Source organism: Melanostigma gelatinosum, assembly GCF_949748355.1.
Source record: "Melanostigma gelatinosum genome assembly, chromosome: 9".
Lineage (NCBI taxonomy): Eukaryota > Metazoa > Chordata > Actinopteri > Perciformes > Zoarcidae > Melanostigma > Melanostigma gelatinosum.
Genome location: NC_136642.1, coordinates 1,159,764 through 1,174,763, shown reverse-complemented (window position 1 = coordinate 1,174,763; position 15,000 = coordinate 1,159,764). Strand labels below are relative to the sequence as shown.

The following is a 15,000-nucleotide window of genomic DNA, read 5'->3' as shown; positions in this document are numbered from 1 at the left end:
CCTTTGACTAGTTTCTGCTTACTTCAGACAGCTTCCAGTCAGGAAACATTCACCTCATCTTTGGGACAAAATGAAGTTAATTAAGACAAAATGTCTTGTTAGATAAGGAGCTAACATTTAACAGAACAAAGTTATGAGAGAGAACGTCCGTGTGAAGAACCTAAAGAGAAGCAGTCACCACATTCAAACGGTGTACGTTTCTACAAACCACGAATATACTGAATGTTTCTGAATCAATATGTCACATACATATGTTTCTCCAGTTCAACGTTCTCTCAGAGAGAATCTCTGGTGGTCCTCTGAAGTCAAACATTAGAGGACCCAGGATGGAGCCCTGTGGAACTCCACGTGGTGCTCAGCTGCAAAACTCACAACTAACAAAAAGTAGTTCTGAAGAAAGAATCTGTTTGATATGAAGAGTGAAACTCGGGCGTCGCACCACATCTGTAGGAAATTTGAGTGTAGAACTGTGTGTTTAGTAGTTATAATAAAAGTGTTTAATGATTCATGATACTTGCATCAGTGGGATTAAATTCCTTTTAATTGTAAACCAGTTTCGGTCGAGTTATTATCGCAGCGTGTCCACTGTGAACAGCAGCTGGACACGCGCTCTGGCCTTCCTCTCTGTGGAGCAGACTCAAGCCTCTACACATCCAGACATTCCGACTGATACCCAGATGTGATTGGCCGGTTCATGAACAGACCTGTGACTCGTTACAGTGGAATCTCTGACTTCATGGTGAAGCTGTTGCAACGACAGAATCTGCAACAGGAAGTGAAGCACGACGACCTCTGAGCTCAGTTTCATATGAAGAGAAGAGAAGAAGCTCAACCTCCACTATGAAGTACATGCTTGATGTACTTGTACTTCACTTGAGTATTTTTACTTTCGGACACTTCATACTGCTATTTCACTACATTGATGTATTGTACATTATCATACCTTTTACTCCTCTACCTTTATCTGATGAATATATAAATATATATTTAAAAAACTATATATATATAATAGCAATAATTAGCACATGAATGCAGCAATAACTATAATACAAATTTATATATATTTTATTCTGCATAATTATAACTTTTGCTTTTAGTACTTTACCACAGAGACACACACACATGCACACTCTCACACTAACACGCACAAACACACACCCACACACACTCTGTCGCTCAGATCGTCAGACAGGAAGTGTGTGGCATCAGATCACATCAGTTTGTTCATTGTTTCATGTCTGAGTATCAGTTCATGATATTGATATTGACATGTAGCGTTAATGCTACATGTCAGAGTGTCCTACGAGGTTATTATGGGATGTGTCAGAGTTATAGTTATTGATTTTATCACCCAGAGGTAAAGAAAAGACCATTTTCTTGTTATGTTTATTGTTGTTTTAATAGTTATTTAATGTTTTTACGACTGAAGTACATTGTAATATTGTTACAAGTTGTGTCTGGATAAATATTATTATTATTATTTCTTTACGGGGACTAGATTCTTTGAGATGAATCATATAAAGATAAACCAGATAAAACATGTTAATCAGTGAGCTGTAGAGGAGCTGAACAGAGCCACGCTAGCTGGTTCCAGTCTTCATGCTAAGCTAGCTGGTTCCAGTCTTCATGCTAAGCTAGCAGGTTCCAGTCTTCATGCTGAGCTAGCTGGTTCCAGTCTTCATGCTAAGCTAGCTGGTTCCAGTCTTCATGCTGAGCTAGCTGGTTCCAGTCTTCATGCTAAGCTAGCTGGTTCCAGTCTTCATGCTAAGATAGCTGGTTCCAGTCTTCATGTTAAGCTAGCTGGTTCCAGTCTTCATGCTAAGATAGCTGTTTCCAGTCTTCATGCTGAGCTAGCTGGTTCCAGTCTTCATGCTGAGCTAGCTGGTTCCAGTCTGCATGCTAAGCTAGCTGGTTCCAGTCTTCATGCTAAGCTAGCTGGTTCCAGTTTATGCTAAGCTAAGCTAACCAGCTGCTGTATAAACATGTTGATATTGACAGACATGTCTTCATCAGTTTCCTGTAAACATCAGAGACTCGAACAAACAGAGGACGTCGATCATGTGACCAAACCAGATCAAATACCGAACAATTAAATATCTAGTTTGTCATATTTAAATAAAAATAACACTTAACATAAATCTGTTTGGGGGACGAATAAAATATATTTATTGACAAAAAATGAAACAAACTCACCGGGATCAATTCATCAATTATTCATCGTTTTTATGCAATAAAGACATAAACTCAAGTTAAAGCTTCTCAAATGTGAATATTTAATGATTAGTTTTGGATGTTAGACGAAACATGACATCTAAAGACGTCATGGACTATAATAATAATAATAATAATAATAATAATACAGATAAATTACCTGATAAGAAAAGTAAAATCACAAGTTATCAATGTGATTCATAAAAGCACAGAATAAAAAACACTTTGACAAAATGTGTCTTAAGAATAAAATATTTTAGGCACAGAGTAAGACTTGTTGGACTCACTGAGGAGGAAGGAGGTTCGTGGAGGAGGCAGCGAGCCGGTGCAGCTCAGCAGGCCGAGGAGGAGCAGCAGGAGGAGGAGGAGGGATGGACCCATGATGAAGGAGCAGCTGGTGAAGGAGCAGCTGATGAAGATGTTTCCTCTTCGCTGTTGATCGACCGACTCTCTGAACTGACTGAGTCTGACTGAAGAAACACTCAAGAGGACTCACCACTACTTCCTCTTCACTGAGGAGGAGGAGGAGGAGGAGGAGGGGGGGAAGAGAAGGAGAGGAAGAGGAGGAGGGGGGGGGAAGAGGAGGGGGGGGAAGAGGAGGAGGGGGGAGAGTAGGAGGAGGAAGAGGAGGAAGAGGAGGAAGAGGAGGAGGGTGGGGGGGAAGAGGTGGAGGGCGGGGGAGGAAGAGGAGGAGGAAGAGTGGAGGATTAGCATGTAGTTGAAGCAGTGATACATTTGACCACCTGTTACAGGTTAATTAAGATAAATGTCACGAAACACAATAAACACACAATGCGTTGTTCCTGTTCCAGAGCATAGCCGTTAATAAAGAACCTTTCTTTATGGGAAGTCAAGTTACGACACTCTGACGAGGTTTGTAGCTGCTTCCTGTTTTGCCAAGAAGGATTTCAAAATAAAGGACCCAAAACATTAAAAAAGGCACTTACAAAATAAAAGCTGTCAGGAAGTGATTATCTGAGGTAGACAGAGGGACAAAAGCATACTTGCAGTGATTAGAGACGGGGGCCGTCACACCATGAACTCATGTTTACAATGTTTACTGAGGTAATAAATCAAGAGAGAAGTGGAGTCATTTTCTCATAGACTTCTATGACTTTAAGGCGTCGTGTGATTGGCTGACGACTGAAGCAGCTACGACACATTCAGTCGAGTTCAGCGTCTTTGACGGACTGAAGCTTTCATTTAAATGATGAGTGTCACTGTCAAATAAAGTAGAAGTATATAAAGTACAAAATGAAGTCCTCTATTAGTATCAGTATCACTTTAAGGGTACTGGTACTTTGAACTCAACGTGTAGACGAACAAACAGTGAGATGATGTGGGAACAGTTTTATTGAGAACGTTTTCCTCTAGCAGCAAACATGGAGACAACAAGACGCTAACAGCATGAATACTAACCAACCAATCGATCAACCAACCAATCAATCAACCAACCATCCAACCAATCAACCATCAACCAATCGATCAACCAACCAACCAATCAACCAACCAACCATCAACCAACCAACCAATCGATCAACCAACCAATCAACCATCAACCAAACAATCAACCATCAATCAACCAACCAACCAACCAATCAACCAACCAACCAATCCAGCAACCAACCAACCAACCAATCAACCATCAACCAATCGATCAACCAACCAACCAATCAACCAACCAATCCAGCAACCAACCAACCAACCAACCGACCAACCATCCAACCAATCCATCAACCAACCAATCAATCAACCAATCAACCATCCAACCATCAAACCAACCAACCATCCAATCAACCATCCATTCAACCAACCACCCAACCATCCAACCATCCAATCAACCATCCAACCAATCAGCCAACCATCCAACCAACAAACCAACCAACCATCCAACCGATCAATCAACCAACCATCTGTAGCGCGCGGTGACCCCGCACCAACCATCCAACCAACCAACCAATCAACCAACCAACCAACCAATCAGCCAACCATCCAACCAACCAACCAACCATCTGTAGCGCGCGGTGACCCCGCACCAATCATCCAACCAATCAACCAGCCAACCAACCAATCAACCAGCCAACAAACCAACCAATCAACCATCCAACCAACCAACCATCCAATCAACCAACCAATCAACCAATTAACCAACCATCCAACCAATCAATCAACCAACAAACCAACCAACCAACCAACCAACCAACCATCCAACCAATCAACCAGCCAACCAACCAACCAACCATCCACCCAACCATCAAACCAATCAACCAACCATCCAACCAATCAATCAACCAACAAACAAACCATCCAACCAATCAACCAATTCTTGTACATTTAAGAACGTCTTGTTTTGTTCAGTGAATCAAAGGTTTTTGTATAAAATAATGTTTCTATTATCAAAGAACGAGTAAAAGTAAAAAGGGAAATACAAAGATTCTCCTTCAAAATAAAAGCATCACATCAGATGAATCCTTTATATTTTTCATCCAGCTCGTCTTTGGCGTAACGTGAAAAACATTCTTCTTTGTCTCAGATAGAAATCTCAAGTCGGGTTAGAAAATTAACAAAAACCTGATCCGGCAGAACCAGACTGGGTTTACTGGGACCAGTTCTCCCAGTAAGAGGGTTCACTTCTGGTCCAGCTGTCAGAAGATTTAAAATAGAATCACTTCAACAGGAAGTCTAAGAGTTCAAGAATAAAGTCAAATTCATTTAGAAAAATTTAAAAAACTAAAAATATTTTGAGAAAATGAATGAATATGAAAAAATAAAGTGGTGACGAGAAAGAAGTCTCAATATTACAACAAAAAGGTCTTTGACAATTAATCATGCTTTCCATAAAATGAAAAATGTTGAACTTTATTCTGAAACTCTCAGGTTGTGTCCCTGAACGCATCATAAACACGCCATCAGTCTGAACCTTTAAACCTTCATCTGATCTCAAGTCTTCAGACCGGTCCTCTTCTGGTGAAGAACTCTTAAAACCATCTGATGATGATTCAATGATTCAATAACAATAAACGTTTACTTATTTAGAAGAAGATTATAAGACTATAACTCCATGATGATGTCATCTACTCGTTCATTCATCTGCTCTTCTGAAAAAACTTCTACATTCTGTGGTTTCTACAAAACAAAGTTTGAAAGTGAAAAAATATTTCTCATGAAACTCCTCAGAGAGGGTCCAGTAGGTCCAGGAGAGGGTCCACAGGGGGTCCTGTAGCAGACGGTCCAGTAGAGGGTCCTGTAGCAGAGGGTCCTGTAGCAGAGGGTCTAGTGGAGGGTCCACAGAGGGTCCTGTAGCAGAGGGTCCAGTGGAGGGTCCACAGAGGGTCCTGTAGCAGAGGGTCCTGTAGAGGGTCCACAGAGGGTCCTGTAGCAGAGGGTCCAGTGGAGGGTCCACAGAGGGTCCTGTAGCAGAGGGTCCTGTAGCAGAGGGTCCACAGAGGGTCCTGTAGCAGAGGGTCCAGTAGAGGGTCCACAGACGGTCCTGTAGCAGAGGGTCCAGCAGAGGGTCCTGTAGCAGAGGGTCCACAGAGGGTCCTGTAGCAGAGGGTCCAGTAGAGGGGCCTATAGAGGGTCCTGTAGCAGAGGGTCCTGTAGCAGAGGGTCCAGTAGAGGGGCCTATAGAGTGTCCTGTAGCAGAGGGTCCTGTAGCAGAGGGTCCACAGAGGGTCCTGTAGCAGAGGGTCCAGTAGAGGGGCCTATAGAGTGTCCTGTAGCAGAGGGTCCACAGAGGGTCCTGTAGCAGAGGGTCCAGTAGAGGGGCCTATAGAGGTTCCACAGAGGGTCCTGTAGCAGAGGGTCCAGTAGAGGGGCCTGTAGCAGAGGGTCCAGTAGAGGGTCCTGTAGCAGAGGGTCCTGTAGCAGAGGGTCCACAGAGGGTCCTGTAGCAGAGGGTCCAGTAGAGGGGCCTATAGAGGTTCCACAGAGGGTCCTGTAGCAGAGGGTCCAGTAGAGGGGCCTGTAGCAGAGGGTCCAGTAGAGGGTCCTGTAGCAGAGGGTCCTGTAGCAGAGGGTCCACAGAGGGTCCTGTAGCAGAGGGTCCAGCAGAGGGGCCTATAGAGGGTCCAGCAGAGGGCCCCAGACCACAGTTTGAGAACCCCTCTGCTACTTACTCTTTACCGTTATCACAGGTTCGATCCCCGTCTCTGGGTCCTTGAGCAAGGCACTGAACCCCTGCTGGGGCGCTGAACTAATGACACCAAGACACTTTAATGTGTCCGTGGGTCAGAGGTCGGGGGTTCAAGTCCCGAGTGTCCCGGTGCTGCTGAGCAAGGCACGCGAACATCTATTTACAGTGAGAATCAGACGACTGAGTGCAAAGTGGGTAATAAAGTCTTCATCTTCTTCATCTTCATCTTCTTCATGTTTTGTGTGAGTGTCTTCATGTTAAATGTCTCTGAAGACGCTGAGTCAGCTAAAGAGGAGACGAGTCCACTTTGTGAGGCTCAGAAGGAGGAAGAGGAGGAAGAGGAGGTCGTCTGCAGAGAGACAATAAAACAGTTTTATTATTCAGATGAAAACTGACAGTAAAGTCATATTTACAAAATAAAAATAAAGTCACAATATTTAGAAAACAATTACAGAAAATAAATATCTAAAACGTCCCCACTTTAGGATTTTACCCCCCCGAGGGTCTGAGTCTCGTGGTAACTATTACTAGTTATTAACGTGTTATTAACTAGTAATAGTTATGAACGAGTTGTTGGTGGGACGGTCGTACCTGTTGCGTCCGGCTCTGTGTTGTGGTGGTTTGGTGGTGGCGGCGTAGCCGGGGTGGGGGGGGATGAGGGGGTGGGTCGGGGGGGGCAGCAGGCGGGGCTTTATGGGCACAACAGGTTTGAGTGGAACATGAACCTGAAGAGAGGATCATGGGAAATAAACAGGAACCTCAGTGCAACAAAGTGTGTGAGTTCCTCTTCTTCCACAGATTCATTATTGACTACTCAACACTTCCTGCAACTATGCTTCAAAGTAAAAGCATTTTAGCAGCTGAAAAAGCTTTCCTGGTAAACTTTTATTGTGAAACATGTAGAGGAAGTGATTTTCACTGATGGTATGGAGAGAAAACAGAAAAGTGGAACTGAGTGTAATTAATGAATGAGTGAACAGACAGTCACATGACTCTGCTTGTAACTGGCGAGCCCGATGCTCACTTTCGTCCCTGAACGCACCACAGCTGTCGGGTATCGTGACTGTGATTCAACCAGTAAAATCATCTCAATCAGGACCAACGATTCACATCCTGTTTACATGCTGAGTACATGCGAGCTACATGCTAACAGCTAGCAGCTAGCAGGTGCGGTGTACCTGTCCAGGTGTGAGGGGGTCGGGGGGGAGGGGCTTGTTGGGCGGAGCCGGTCGCCTCCCCAGCAGCTGGAAGGTTAGTGAGGAGGAAGAGGAAGATGAGAAGAGGAAGTCAGGAGGAGAACAGAAACAACGTGCTGCGTCTGTTACATTTAAAATACGGTGATTAGTGCAGCATGCAGATTAAAACGTAGAGACAGGAAGTAGAATCATGCTGCAGACGTAGAACATGCTTTCACTTTGCTGGATGAAGTACTCACATCTTTATATAGTTAAAAGTACAAAAGTACAACAGTGTACAAATACTCTGTTACAAGTAAACGTCTTGCATCCAAAACCTTTATTCAAGTAAATATATTTAAAGTACCAAAAGTAAAAGTACTCACTATGTAGGAATATATAAATCAGTGTTTCTAAATGGGTTTTGGGGACCGATGAATTATAAACAGGCCTCATCAATTAATCTGTAAATCTATAAATGAATAAATCTAGAAATCCATCCATTATTTCAGCCATTTCCACATCACCTGATATGATCTGAAAGCATCTAGAAGAGGTTTCCTTTGTTTCATAAATGAGTCTTTTTATTTCCTGTCATCAGTCAAACGTGTCACATTCAATGTCTTTAGTCTCAGTCGGAACATTCAGCTCCCTCATGAGGCTCAAAGCTGAACTGCAGATAGAAAAGTTGAATTAAAGACGAGAGATGAAATCCTGCGACCACCTGAGGGTCCCGACCCAGTGCTGGTGAACGACTGATTTACATGATATGAATGTGTTATATTCATGTGTTCATCACTTTAACGACTTTATATTCTGCTGTTAGTTTAATCTTTAATATGACATCATCATTATTAGTTGATCAATAACCTGAATCTGTAAATAAACTATAAATGTAGAGCGGTGACGAATATAATATTTACTCTGATATGAACAGTATAAAGCAGTAGAAGAAGGAAATACGCAAGTAATAGTTTGAGTCTATTTCATGATACTTTATACTTCTACTTGTCTTCGTACTAGTTACTAGTTAGCAGTACTCTGCACTAGTTAGTAGTTCGTAGTACTTTGTTCTGGTTACTAGTAGGGGTGGGAATCGCCAGAGATCTCGCGATACGATATTATCACGATACTTAGGTCATGATACGATATTATCACGATACTTAGGTCATGATACGATATTATCACGATACTTAGGTCATGATACGATATTATCACGATACTTAGGCCATGATACGATATTATCACGATACTTAGGTCATGATACGATATTATCACGATACTTAGGTCATGATACGATATTATCACGATACTTAGGTCATGATACGATATTATCACGATACTTAGGCCATGATACGATATTATCACGATACTTAGGTCATGATACGATATTATCACGATACTTAGGTCATGATACGATATTATCACGATACTTAGGTCATGATACGATATTATCACGATACTTAGGCCATGATACGATATTATCACGATACTTAGGCCATGATACGATATTATCACGATACTTAGGTCATGATACGATATTATCACGATACTTAGGTCATGATACGATATTATCACGATACTTAGGTCATGATACGATATTATCACGATACTTAGGTCATGATACGATATTATCACGATACTTAGGTCATGATACGATATTATCACGATACTTAGGTCATGATATGATATTATCACGATACTTAGGTCATGATACGATATTATCACGATACTTAGGTCATGATACGATATTATCACGATACTTAGGTCATGATACAATATTATCACGATACTTAGGTCATGATATGATATTATCATGATACTTAGGTCGTGATACGATATTATCATGATACTTAGGTCATGATATGATATTATCACGATACTTAGGTCATGATATGATATTATCATGATACTTAGGTCATGATACGATATTATCACGATACTTAGGTCATGGTACGATATTATCACGATACTTAGGTCATGATACGATATTATCACGATACTTAGGTCGTGATACGATATTATCACGATACTTAGGTCATGGTACGATATTATCACGATACTTAGGTCATGATATGATATTATCACGATACTTAGGTCATGGTACGATATTATCACGATACTTAGGTCATGATATGATATTATCACGATACTTAGGTCATGATACGATATTATCACGATACTTAGGTCATGATACGATATTATCACGATACTTAGGTCATGATACGATATTATCACGATACTTAGGTCATGATACGGTATTATCACGATACTTAGGTCATGATACGATATTATCACGATACTTAGGTCATGATACGATATTATCACAATACTTAGGTCATGATACAATATTATCACGATACTTAGGTCATGATACGATATTATCACGATACTTAGGTCATGATACGATATTATCACGATACTTAGGTCATGATACGATATTATCACGATACTTAGGTCATGATACGATATTATCACGATACTTAGGTCATGATACAATATTATCACGATACTTAGGTCATGATATGATATTATCATGATACTTAGGTCGTGATACGATATTATCATGATACTTAGGTCATGATATGATATTATCACGATACTTAGGTCATGATATGATATTATCATGATACTTAGGTCATGATACGATATTATCACGATACTTAGGTCATGGTACGATATTATCACGATACTTAGGTCATGATACGATATTATCACGATACTTAGGTCATGATACGATATTATCACGATACTTAGGTCATGATACGATATTATCACGATACTTAGGTCATGATATGATATTATCACGATACTTAGGTCATGATACGATATTATCACGATACTTAGGTCATGATACGATATTATCACGATACTTAGGTCATGATACAATATTATCACGATACTTAGGTCATGATATGATATTATCACGATACTTAGGTCATGATATGATATTATCATGATACTTAGGTCATGATACGATATTATCACGATACTTAGGTCATGGTACGATATTATCACGATACTTAGGTCATGATACGATATTATCACGATACTTAGGTCGTGATACGATATTATCACGATACTTAGGTCATGGTACGATATTATCACGATACTTAGGTCATGATATGATATTATCACGATACTTAGGTCATGGTACGATATTATCACGATACTTAGGTCATGATATGATATTATCACGATACTTAGGTCATGATACGATATTATCACGATACTTAGGTCATGATACGATATTATCACGATACTTAGGTCATGATACGATATTATCACGATACTTAGGTCATGATACGGTATTATCACGATACTTAGGTCATGATACGATATTATCACGATACTTAGGTCATGATACGATATTATCACAATACTTAGGTCATGATACAATATTATCACGATACTTAGGTCATGATACGATATTATCACGATACTTAGGTCATGATACGATATTATCACGATACTTAGGTCATGATACGATATTATCACGATACTTAGGTCATGATACGATATTATCACGATACTTAGGTCATGATACGGTATTATCACGATACTTAGGTCATGATATGATATTATCACGATACTTAGGTCATGATACGATATTATCACGATACTTAGGTCATGATACGGTATTATCACGATACTTAGGTCATGATATGATATTATCACGATACTTAGGTCATGATACGATATTATCACGATACTTCGATATTCTGAGTATTGTAATAACATATTTTGCGATTTATTATTTTTTTCCACTTCAAATGATGTCCCCAAAGGAAAACTGGGTCAACATGTTTTATTAATAAGATCAAGTTTTCAGTCTGTTCATCTCACTTCAATCATTTTTGTTGCAGCAGAATATGATTGTCAAGCAGACAGACTGACCAACAATGTCATGAATGTTGCATGAACCTGACAAACTGAACTGTTTGTGTTACTACATCGTCCAACTGAACTAAATGCAAATGTGTGGACTCAGCATATGAACTATAACTTATATAAGTAGGATATTAGAGTTATATAACTCAGTGTAACTTATATAAGTAGGATATTAGAGTTATATAACTCAGTATAACTTATATAAGTAGGATATTAGAGTTATATAACTCAGTGTAACTTATATAAGTAGGATATTAGAGTTATATAACTCAGTGTAACTTATATAAGTAGGATATTAGAGTTATATAACTCAGTATAACTTATATAAGTAGGATATTAGTTATATAACTCAGTATAACTTGTATAAGTAGGATATTAGAGTTATATAACTCAGTATAACTTGTATAAGTAGGATATGATAGTTATATAACTCAGTATAACTTGTATAAGTAGGATATTAGCAGCAGGAATGAAAGAGCAGAAGAAGAACAACAGGAATAATAGAGCAGAAGAAGAACAGCAGGAATGAAAGAGCAGAAGAAGAACAGCAGGAATGATAGAGCAGAAGAAGAACAGCAGGAGTTAAAGAGCACAAGAAGAACAGCAGGAATGAAAGAGCAGAAGAAGAACAGCAGGAATGATAGAGCAGAAGAAGAACAGCAGGAATGATAGAGCAGAAGAAGAACAGCAGGAGTTAAAGAGCAGAAGAAGAACAGCAGGAATGAAAGAGCAGAAGAAGAACAGCAGGAATGATAGAGCAGAAGAAGAACAGCAGGAGTTAAAGAGCAGAAGAAGAACAGTAGGAATAAAAGAGCAGAAGAATAGCAGGAATAAAAGAGCAGAAGAACAGCAGGAATAAAAGAGCAGACGAAGAACAGCAGGAGTTAAAGAGCAGAAGAAGAACAGCAGGAATGATAGAGCAGAAGAACAGCAGGAATGATAGAGCAGAAGAACAGCAGGAGTTAAAGAGCAGAAGAAGAACAGCAGGAATAAAAGAGCAGAAGAACAGCAGGAATAAAAGAGCAGAAGAAGAACAGCAGGAGTTAAAGAGCAGAAGAAGAACAGCAGGAATGATAGAGCAGAAGAACAGCAGGAATGATAGAGCAGAAGAAGAACAACAGGAATGATAGAGCAGAAGAACAGCAGGAGTTATAGAGCAGAAGAAGAACAACAGGAATGATAGAGCCGAAGAAGAACAGCAGGAGTTATAGAGCAGAAGAACAGCAGGAGTTATAGAGCAGAAGAAGAACAACAGGAATGATAGAGCAGAAGAAGAACAACAGGAATGATAGAGCAGAAGAAGAACAGCAGGAATAAAAGAGCAGAAGAAGAACAGCAGGAATAAAACAGCAGAAGAACAGCAGGAATAAAAGAGCAGAAGAACAGCAGGAATAAAAGAGCAGAAGAACAGCAGGAATAATAGAGCAGAAGAAGAGCAGCAGGTCAGAGACACTGTTCTATTTTACTGTCTTCTAACGGATCCAATAACGAGCTGTGAAGTGATTCATCTGAGAGTTCAGATTATCATGAAGTTATTAATCTGGATGAGATGACGACAACACGACGACAACACGACGACGACACGACGACAACACAACAACAAGACGTCAACAACAACAAGGAGACACTGATCGGATCGATCGACACAGACGTTAAGGCCTCTCGGGGGAGGCCGGTGGAGCTCGGGGGGTTACCTGCGGCGGGGGTTTTAGGGCGGGGCTGGGGGGGAGTGGCTTAGTGGGAGGAGCAGGTCTGTCATGAACCTGATAGGAGAGAGAAACAGGAAGCGGAAAAACAGCTGATACGTGCGCAGCAGGTAGGAGGTCAAAGGTCAAAAGGTGAGGAGGTGAGGTCTGGAACCAGAACTTCCAGGATCCTGGTCCAGACCTCACCTTCACTCAACAGTTTGTTCAGTGTTTTAATCCAAATGTAACGAAAGGATCTGATACTTCTGTTTTTAGAGAATGGACACCATTTCCCAGAATCCCACAGGCCATCTGTGATCGCAGGTGTTTGCGCCTCCTTGTGGTCGCTTTTAAAACAGATACTGACCACGTTTACATGAACAGATGATATCAATGAATATACATTTATACATATACATTTATGTATATGTACATAAATATATTATATATAAAATATATATATATATATATATATATATATGAAATGAATTAAGACCTTTACAGACTGATGTTTTTGTCATGACAGGTTTTATTCTGAATATAGCACTTTCTGATTCCATGTTGACATTCTTCAGGCTTTAGCAGCGTTCTGTGGACTTTTGAATGCAGCACGTTTAGAACGTACGTCTGTTTCCTGTTCACGGCATCGGAGTTTGTTCACGTTGAAAGTGGTAAAAAGAAAAGCTCGAAGAACTCAGCGAGCATTCAACTTGACCGCAGCAGGAGCAGTTATTTAAAGGACGTGTAGATGTGAGCGGCTGCATGTAAACAGGATTATTAGTGGAATATTAATTAAGGAATAGCATACTATTTCAACGTTCGGGGGGCTGACGTTACGTTTCCAGATTTAGATTTATTTTTATTTATCTCCAACGTGAAACAAATAAGTAAAAAACAAAACAAGAATAACCAATAAAATGAAGAGCAAACATAAATAAATACTGTATGTCCCATAAGGAACAAGAATGATCGTACCTTGTCTCCATAACTCAAACTATTAACTCAACATTTATCATTTAAAATAGTAAACAAACACATGAAATTCAACTTAAATATGTTAATCTGACGTAACTTAAACCATCTTTGTATCTCTTAAAAATGATCTTCTGGATCCATATTTGAACCCCACTAATTGAAATGTGCCCGCTCTTCATAGTTCATACCAACACAAAGCTCTTTTTAATGTAACTAACTACTTTTAAATGACCTGAATGATTTCCTGAGTCTGTGAGGTTACCTCTTTAGTGGGCGGGGTCAGCGGGATGTCGGTCGGGGGCTTCAGGTGGTACCTCAGAGGTCGGACCTGCTCACCGTTCCGGCCGTCCACTCGCTCCATCACCGGCGTCCTGACCAAAGAAACATCATCGGTTTCATCGTTGCATATCGTTCTGTAGTGATGCATTCAAGGACACTCAGACATGTGAGAACTCACATTTCTCTAATGTGATAGTTTGTGTTTCTCTGCGATGTTTTAAAGCGACATTATGGAACTATTTTATCTTAAAATATCAGCTTCAACATCATGGTGATGCTACAGAGACTCGTATTAGAAACAGTCAATGTCCAGCAAGTTTTGTTTACTTGCTGCTAAAGTAACGCTAACCACTAACTGTAGCCATCAGCTAGTTAGCTCTGTTAGCCGTGCTGCTGGGAGCTGAGAGCGTTACTCGAAGATATTGAAAGCATTGATCTGAAAGCAGATTTTTAAAAACAAAAAAAAGTTAAAGGGGTCATCATTTTCTCTCTTATGTCTATTTTATGTCAAAACATCTTTAAAAAACTGCATTTATTCAAGTTTCTCACCAAAAACTACATTTTACAAGATTGCATTTGAAAGCATCATAATTTATTCACTTATTTTTTACTGAATAGAGCTTGAACGCATCATAATGTAACGCCATGC

At 40.1% G+C, this 15,000-nt stretch overlaps 2 protein-coding genes across 6 annotated transcripts in view; both read right to left on the bottom strand.

Moving 5' to 3' along the window:
* LOC306781877 (semaphorin-4A-like) overlaps positions 1 to 2,666 on the bottom strand; it is an 18,281-nt gene extending 15,615 nt beyond the window's left edge. Inside the window, exon 1 of the mRNA XM_079274963.1 lies at positions 2,499 to 2,666. Within this exon, the coding sequence (XP_079131089.1) occupies positions 2,499 to 2,592 (94 nt within the window). The 5' untranslated portion in view covers positions 2,593 to 2,666. The remainder of the gene's footprint in view (positions 1 to 2,498) is intronic.
* The window catches only part of adam15 (ADAM metallopeptidase domain 15), a 36,047-nt gene continuing 23,657 nt past the window's right edge, over positions 2,611 to 15,000 (bottom strand). Inside the window, exons 20-24 of one of the 5 annotated variants that reach the window (XM_079274960.1) lie at positions 14,335 to 14,443; positions 13,107 to 13,175; positions 7,525 to 7,590; positions 6,938 to 7,071; positions 6,573 to 6,695 (exon numbers count right to left, since the gene is read on the bottom strand). In XM_079274960.1, coding sequence (XP_079131086.1) covers positions 6,632 to 6,695; positions 6,938 to 7,071; positions 7,525 to 7,590; positions 13,107 to 13,175; positions 14,335 to 14,443 — 442 coding nt within the window. In that variant the 3' untranslated portion in view covers positions 6,573 to 6,631. Of the gene's footprint in view, positions 2,724 to 6,572; positions 6,696 to 6,937; positions 7,072 to 7,524; positions 7,591 to 13,106; positions 13,176 to 14,334; positions 14,444 to 15,000 lie in introns of those variants that run through there. The other 4 variants (XM_079274958.1, XM_079274959.1, XM_079274961.1 and 1 more) reach the window with 4 other exon arrangements.